General features: G+C 41.5%; 1 protein-coding gene across 1 annotated transcript in view; it reads right to left on the reverse strand.

Moving 5' to 3' along the window:
• Nucleotides 1–8,845, reverse strand: part of RYK (receptor like tyrosine kinase) — a 92,901-nt gene that overhangs the window by 69,232 nt on the left and 14,824 nt on the right. Inside the window, exon 3 of the mRNA XM_007937515.2 lies at nt 1,766–1,865. Coding sequence (XP_007935706.1) covers nt 1,766–1,865 — 100 coding nt within the window. The remainder of the gene's footprint in view (nt 1–1,765; nt 1,866–8,845) is intronic.

Below are 8,845 nucleotides of genomic sequence, written 5' to 3' on the forward strand. Positions count from 1 at the left end.
CCGATTATGGGGTTTAATAGGGAAGCAACAGGCTACAATTCAAGTTAGGAACAATGCTCAGTCTTTCTCAGCCCTCCATTTCTCACCCAACAGTCTCTCACAGTCTCTCTCTCAGTAGTGCGTGTCTCTCGGTGTTTCACTCAGCAATGCATGTCTCTTTCATCTCTTTCCCAGCAGTGTGTGTCTCTTAGGAGCACGTGTCTCTCAGGAGCACGTTTCTCTCAGCAGCACATCCTTCCCAGACAGCAGTCAGAGAGACTTCTTCTGCCTCTAGGAGCTTCCTTTTGAGCCTGGCAGAGTGGCCAAACTAACTAATCATAACATCAGAATTCTAAGCACCTGAGAGAGAATGAACTTCTGGGAACATTGCTTTGTGCCACTGCTCAACAGAAATACCTCAAGTGGGTAATTTTAGCAATCAGGAGCTCCTCAGTTACTCATGGCAAATTCCACCTCAGAGTTTACAAAGACTTATGGGTAGAAAAGCCACACTAAGTAATTTACTATATCACAACAGCATAGTAAGTAGGAGGAATGGGAGTTCACAAGCATAAAAAAGGAAAGATGTTTCCCAATACAGAGAGCAGCATATGCACAGGTGTGGATATCAGATCTGCATGTAGTATGGAACTGCTGGAACACTCAGAGCATCACGCAAGTGCAGCAATTAGATTAGATAGACAGGACGGCAGCAGACAATAAAGAAGCTAGTACACAGGTGGAGAGTCTGGAACATGTTCAGCTGACAGGTGCAGAGAGTACTGACAGGCTTGACATGGTCAGATGTGAGTGTGCAATGCTCATCCGGGCCAATGTGGGCATTAACCACAGGGGAACAAAACCAGACCCAGGGACCCATGAGAAGGCTAGTGCCATCAATGCAAGGGAGACAAGGAGGAACTGAGCACCGGCAGTTCTAACAGGGATGGAAAAGAGAGAAGTGTTTAAGAATGTAGTACTAATGGTATTTACAGAAAATAATTTTCAAAGTACTTATATTTCTATGTCTATCAAATAAGACACACAGAGAAAAAACTGAAGTTGTCAAGGATTTGATTTTACTTGGACTCAATGCCCATGGAGGCAAGAAATCAAATGACATGTTTTACTGGGCAAACATGCTTCAAAAGACTTCTTTAAAGTGTTAAAAAAAAAAAAAGATGTCACTTCAAGGACTACAGTGTGCCTAATCCAAGCCCTGGTATTTTCAATCATCCATATGTGATGGAAAAGCTAGACAATGAAAAAAGAAGACCAAAGAAGAACTGATGACTCTGAATTATGGCACTGGTGAAAAATATTAAATATACCATGGACTGTCAGAAGAACAAACATTCTTGGAAGAAATACAGCCAGAAAGCTCCTTAGAAGTGAGGATGGTGAGACTTCATCTCACATGCTCTGGACATGTTATCAGGAAGGACCAGTCCCTGGAGAATGGCATGCCTGGTAAAGCAGAGGGTCGGTAAAAAAGAAGATGACCCTCTGGACTGACACAGAGGGTACACAGAGGGCTCAAACACAGCAACAATTGTGAGGATGGCAAAGGATTAGGCAGTGTTTTGTTCTGTTGTACACAGGGTCACTGCAAGTTAGAAATGAATGACACCTAACAATAACAACATCATCAGCAAGTAAGACACCTTGCACAACAATAGTTAAAATGTTCTTTCTGTGGTGTGAGGAAGCCAGATGCAAACAGTATGTTACATTACATTATGTTATGTTGTTATGTTATTTCTCCCTTTGAAGACTTAACACTCACCTGATAAAGTACGTGGAACTTCCCCCTGAACAGAAATGTTGACCTGGGGCATGTCCATAGCCACAAAATTGTCTACTTGAAATCCCAGCTTATATTCAACCTGTAAAATGAAGAAAATAAACTGGATCTGTGGCAACAGAAAGACACTAACAGCTTGACTTCATTGATTAGCTCATTAATTAACCAATGAATAAGCCATTCATACGTACAAATAATCTAGTTGTAAAAAAAAAAAGAAAAATCCAAATTTCCAGAAACAATACTAGGAGTTTTAAATTGGATAAAAATGCAACCCAATGAGCTACCCACAATTTTATGGATAGTAAAGTACTACCACTCTCCTGGGAAGCCTGCCAGTTAGGATTTGGAAATCCTGCTCTAAGACTGGAGAGCCAGATATGAAGAGCCAGAGTTAAAATCTGTAACTTACAATGACTGGGCATTCAGGTGTTCTCTCGTTGATAAAAGTTAAGCTCTCAGAGTCTCTGTATGGGAGAAGATCAGCTCTGCAGACCCATTGAGACTCCAAGGCACAAATTTCTCACAGAACATCTAAGCCAAATTTCCCACTCCTGTTTTCACCATTAACAAAATTACATTTGGGCCCCTATCTAACCTCTGGGACTATTTCTCAAGTGATTCATCATCCAGAAGGGTTGACATCCCTAAAACATCAATATTATCTAACAATACCTGGGCAACCCAATGTAGCTTAATAATACAATCTGTATCAGTAAACACAGGCCTGTTGCTACAAAGAGATGTTCATGAGAGAAGCAACTCAAATTGCAAATCAACAGCTAAAATTTAGAATGGCTGCACCTTCAAGACTTTCTATGAGGCCTCTTACTTAAAGTCACTCTTTGTCCTGCCCAAAAGGTCTTGGTAAGTACAGAACCCCTCCCCCAATGAATGATCATAGGGCAGCTTTAGTAGAGGGCTAGGCTCGGCAGAGGACACAGGGCACAGGTTGGGAAAGGAGCGGGAGGACAAAGGTTTAACAAGTTTAACTGCAAAGACTGAGGCAGGCAGTAGCTGAGATGGGAGGAGAGGGGAGAAGACAGAATCAAACCTTTTTTCTTTTTTTTTAAAGGGGATATTTTTTAATGTGTTTATAAGCTAATGGAAATAGACAATGAAATAGGACAGATTAAAGACAAAAGAATACCACCCTTGACCATGAGAGAAAGATAGCTCTGGGCACCAGCTGGGCAGGGGTGTTACCCATGGATAAGAAGAAGGTTTCAGCCCAAGGAGCATGGTTTTCCCTCTGGGTTCCTCCTTTCACGCTTTATGTTTAAGCACTTTATGTGCTAAAACACTATAGGGGTACATGGTTAAGTTAGGTTAAAGACTATATTTGTAAGTGCCTTGTTCACAACAGAAAAAATGCTTGCTGTAACACATCAGCAACTTAGTGACTGGGAAGTGTTAACTCTCACTTTAAAGAAACCAGGTGCCGGCAAGTTGACTTCCACTCAAAGTGACCCCTCATATGTCAGAGGAGAATTGTGCTCCACAGGCCTTTCAATGACTTGGTGTTTTAGAAGTAGACTGCCAGGCCTGTCTTATGAGGCATCTCTGGGGGGACCTGAACTGCAACCTTTCAGTTAGCAGCCAAATGTGTTGACCACGCAGGGGCCTATCACTATCATCTCAGAATGTCACAATACCATCAACTGCCACCAAGGGCTACTACAGAACTACAACTAAGTAGCTTGGTGGGACAATGCACAGGATTCCTACCAAAACTCAACAGGTTAACATCGAAAAAAATGCATTGACTATATTCCCATATTCATGCTATCTCTCAATAGGACAATACTTGAAGGAAAAGTCCACAAAAAAAAAAAAAATATATATATATATATTAGCACAATCAGCAAGAACTGAGTTTGGAACAAAGCTACTCATAACAGCAAGTGACCCTTAATATTTATTAACTTTTCTGTGCTTCAGTTTTCATAAAATGAAGATAACACAACATGTTATAAGGAACAGATGTGATGATCCAACACAGTTGGTCCATTCTAATACGTGCAAACTCAGTGGCATCAACAGTCACTCCAGAGCAGCTACCCCATTGCCATGATGCACTTCCCCATAATCACCAGCCCACGACCAACCCTGGTGATTCTGACAGGAGCCCTCCAAGGCCCTGCCAAGAGCACTGTTGCAGCCCTTCTGCTTTATACTCCACTTCAGGAATCCCACTATTCTAAAGGGCCTCCTACACTCTCACCCTCTTCAAAAATGTCTTCCCCATCTTCTCCTCCAACACGGCTTTTCTTAGAAGTCATCCAATCATACTTTACCTGGCCTATCCTTCAATTCCTACAATATTTAACTCTCAGAGCCTGGACAGTAGTCAGCATGCTTTTAGAACCATAAGGTCCTTTCCAAATGTCCCCTCCTACACTCTGAAACTCACAACTTGTACCCCTACTGGCTATTTCTCATTCTATCAACATCAAAGATAGACACAGTGCTTTGCATAGGCCTTGGCCCTTGGCTCACTATGTCTCCTGCCATCTTCCTGTTAGCTTCAATATTCAGTATTTAATATCCCTATGCACAATTAAGAATTGCTCCATAACCAAAACAAACTTCAAACTTCCACCACCACCTCTGACCTCCCACCTCTGTGATTCCTAGAAAATCATCAATCTTCAACAGTTCAACTCAACCAGCCTCCATGAGGCACTACTATGAGCCAGGGACAGGCTCATTGCTGGGATGCAAATTGCAATGGTCAATAAGCCACTTCACTTCTCTCCCAAGTTCAGCTATGAGCACCTGGTTTGATTTTCACCCATTACCCAGCCTGTACCCCCAAACAAGTCATTACTGACACAGTCATATCAGCACCCTCAAACAACTGCCTCCCTCCTAATCACCCTTACAGAGTAGGCCCAGCTTCCTGACGGCAGTGTGCTATACTCCTGCTGTACAGCACTGTTGCATCCCAGGAGAGAAAGAGGTCTTGTACAATGATGACCCCAATCTAAAGCGAGGTTCTTAAGTCCTGCTCAGCAATTCCTTCCTCAATGACACTTCCTTGTCCTAATCTTCTCACTACCTGCTGCCCTCCTCACCTCCTCCCTTATCCCCTTTGGCTGGCAAGTACAAACACCTTTTACTGCCTTCCCTTTTCAGTCCCCAAGGAAAGGCCCATTCTACTCTCCAAATGATAAACTCTACTACTACCTAGATTCTAGCCCATTTTACCACCAGTGGGATCTCAGACCATCAGATGGTCTCTCTCTCCCATCTCTTCAATCTCTTCCCCATGTCCAATTATCTACTAGAGAGCCCACAGATATAACACATTTAAGTAAAACTTATTATCTTTCTACCCCATCTCCCAGATCAAACATCTAGGGATTATCCCAAACTCCTCCCCTCACATCCAAAAGACTAATTTAAAAAAAAAAAAAAAACACCACACTGCCATCCAGTCGATTCCAACTCATAAAGACCCCCTTTGCGTTTCCAAGGCAGTAAATCTTTATGGAAGTAGATTGCCCAGTCTTCCTTCTGTGGAGTGGCTGGTGGGTTTGAACCACCAACCTTCCAGTTAGCAGTCAGATGCCTTAGACACTATGCCATCAGAGCTCCTTAAATGACTAGTAAGTATTGGAAATTTTCTCTCAAAAGGTCTCTCTGCTCAATAGCTAAATACCACTTTCCTAGTCCAAGCCCTTTATTTCTTGCATTGACTGTCGTTAGTAGCATGCCAATACTCTCCCTACCTCCAGTCTCACCCCACTCAGTCCGTCTCTGCTCCCTTCTCATGTTAGCTAGCCATAGTCATCTTCCTAGAAGCCAAAACCAAACTTATCAGCATTGAGCCAATTCCGACTCACAGCAACTCCCATAGCGTTTCCAAGGCTGTAAATCTTTATGGAAGCAGACTGCTTCATCTTTCATCCAGAGTGGCTGGTGGGTTTAAAATACTGACTTTTTTGGTTAGTGGCCAAATGTCATAAGCACTACACCACCAGAGTTCCTTCTTAGAAGACAAAACAGCTTAAAAATCTCTGGGTGACTGCCTTTTGTCAGGAGAACAAATTACTTTTATATATATTACTATACCTGACCTCAATCTACTGTTTCAGGTCATCTTTTTATTTTCCTCATTTCTTTGTCTTTTCCTGATACCCTAAACTAATGTGACACCTAACATTTTTCTATTCTCAGGACTTGCTGCGACCATTCCTTTATACATTCCCTTGATTCTATCTAGAATGTTCTGCCTTCCTTTTTCCCCTGGAAAACTGTTCATCCATCAAGATCCAGATCAACCACATCCATTTCATGGAAGCTATCCCAGGTCTTGTAAGTAGATCCACCTGTCCTTACCTCAGTGTTCTGGCCTCTTTACTCCTGTCTCTGTGAGAATACTAGGACCATGGTATTGTACCTTACCTGTTAACAATGCCTCCCCCACCAAATGAGCAAATCAATGGCAAACACCATGGGCAATATCTCCTCCTTTTATGTGCTCAGCACCTAGCATGGCAAATACCTCTGAATGAATGAAAGAGTCTATGAGTGATGGATGTTCAAAATCAAGATATAATCATAAAATGAGTACGCCTACTTTTTGATGGTGACTCATAAATTGGCTCTGAGGACAACAGTAAGTAAGAGTACCTACCTGGGCAGCCAGAGACATTCACATTTCTCCTATGACAAACCTAAGACCCAGAATGCATCCATCCCTAAACTGAAAGCAGAGGCACAGCTGAACAGGGAGCAGAAGCCCTAGGAAAATATAAAGAGAGGGAGAGAAGGAAGTGGGGGTGGGGAGGTGTGTATAGTGGGGTCAAGGGCCTTAACTGCAATGCTAGGGAAAGGGGAAACAAGATTGGCAGTCAAGTATTTCAGTGTGGCAAGGGAGAAAGGAGAAGGTTGGGAGAGAGGGAGGGAAATCAGTTTGTGAGTAGAGCAAGATACAGTCAGGCACAGAGGGAGAAGTGGCAAAGTGGGTGATTCAGAGGCTTGAGAATCCTGTGACCACAACAGCAGCGTGCAGAAATAAGAAGCATGAAAATATGTATGCCTACCCTTTTTGAGAAAGGTTGGGTAATCTACGTCCATAATGATACTGCCTCGGCAACCCAAGGAGGGGTCGCTATGAGTCAGGTCCGACTCGACGGCACATAACAACAACAACAACCCTTTTTGAGGGATTGTCTAAACGTGTAAGGCAATTCCCTTCTCCCTCTGGAGTCTTTAAGATAAAAGTTTTTAAATTGCGGTTTCTGAGATCAGAGAAGAAATGACCAATTATTAAAGACCAAGGCTGTCTACTTTGGCATGTTCTGAACTATAAGGAAACTCACTTGTCAATCATCCCTTAAAAAAAATTCTGTTCAAAAGCAAACAATTATAATCTATTGGAACAAAGGAAATTTGGACAGCAGTTGTTTACCAGAAAACGGAATGAGCCAAAATACTTAAGAAAAGGAACTACAGAAAATATAAATATTTGAATAAGCTAAAAAATAAACATTTTTGGTAATATGCCCTTATTTGGAAACAAATGGCAACTACAAATAGACAGCTGATGAGTAAAGCCATTTCTTTCTGGAATATGGACAGTAAAGATTTGAAATGAATACAATACCTATAGCCAAATAGTTTTTCAATTTTTCTGAAATTACCCAAAGCACTGTCTCACAGAAACCTTACTCTGCAGGGGACACGAGGCTGTGTCTCCAGAGGCTGCTATAGGAACTCTGGACAAGTTCCCTGCAGTCCCTCCTGACAAAGATGAATTCCTGAAACTAGAGAACAGCTATGGGGCAGAGGTGGGTGTGGGGAGTATCCTGCTACATTTTGTTATATTTTTGCCTCTCAGCTATCTAAAATATCTATTGATACTGAATAGATGCAATTGGATGTTTTTTCTGGATATGGAAGAATGTTCTGGAATACAGAAGAAACTAATTAAAAACAACTCAGTTGTCTGCTTTTTTGAGTGTGTGGCTTTGTGAAAGAGAACCAATAGCAGAGTTCTTATTCAATCTCCAAATGCAATTTACACGATGGCATTTAACAACCACTCACTAAGGCATGTGTGACATACATGTCAAGAACAGAACACAGCTCTAGCCTCTGAGGAGACTATATTCTGTTTGGGAAGACGAAACAGAATTATTAAATACTGGAGAAGAACACTATTAACAGAAGATTTAATGTGTGAAAACTGTTAAAATATCAACAACAATGAAGTGAAATACCAGAGACCCTGGGGATCTTTGGAAGCAAATATTTCATCTTCTGGCAAATCTTAAAGAACAAGAGCTGATAGTTTCTGATAAAGTGTTTGACCTGTGAAGCCAAGAGTCATGTGTGCATCACAGAGACGCTGTGATGTGATGACGAGGCCATGGAAAAGCTTATTATCTTCAGCTAAAACAAGGCCAGCAGTTGACTGTGGAATGGACCATCAACTGCTCATATGCAAGTTCAACTTGAAGTTGAAGACAATTAAAACAACTCCATGAGAGCCAACACATAGCCTTGAATATATCCCTCCTGAAGTTAGAGACCATCTAAAGAACAGATTTGATGCATTTAACACCAATGACTGAAAACCAGATGAATTGTGGGATGACATCAAGAACATCATCCATAAGAAAGCAAAAGGTCATTAAAAAGACAGGAAAGAAAGACCAAAATGGATGGTAAGAAGAGACTCTGAAACTTGCCCTTGAATGAAGAATGGCTAAAGTAAATGGAAGAAATGGCAAGATAAAAGAGCTCAACAGATTTCAAAGGGAAGCTCAAGAAACCAGAATCAATTATTATAATGAAATGTGCAAAGACATGGAGTTGGAAAGCCAATAGGGAAGAACACGCTCAGCGTTTCTCAAACTGAAAGAACTGAAAAAAAAAATTTAAACCTTGAGTTACAATACTGAAAGATTCTATGGGCAACATATTCAATGATGCAGGAGACATCAAAAGAAGATGGATGGTGCTCATGGATAGGAAGATTGAACATTGTGAAAATGTCAGTTCTACCCAAAGCAATCTATACATTCAATGCAATCCCAATCCAGATCCCAT

The sequence above is a fragment of the Orycteropus afer genome, unplaced genomic scaffold (assembly GCF_000298275.1).
Source record: "Orycteropus afer afer isolate SDZICR_OR568_19922 unplaced genomic scaffold, OryAfe1.0 scaffold00003, whole genome shotgun sequence".
Classification (NCBI taxonomy): domain Eukaryota; kingdom Metazoa; phylum Chordata; class Mammalia; order Tubulidentata; family Orycteropodidae; genus Orycteropus; species Orycteropus afer.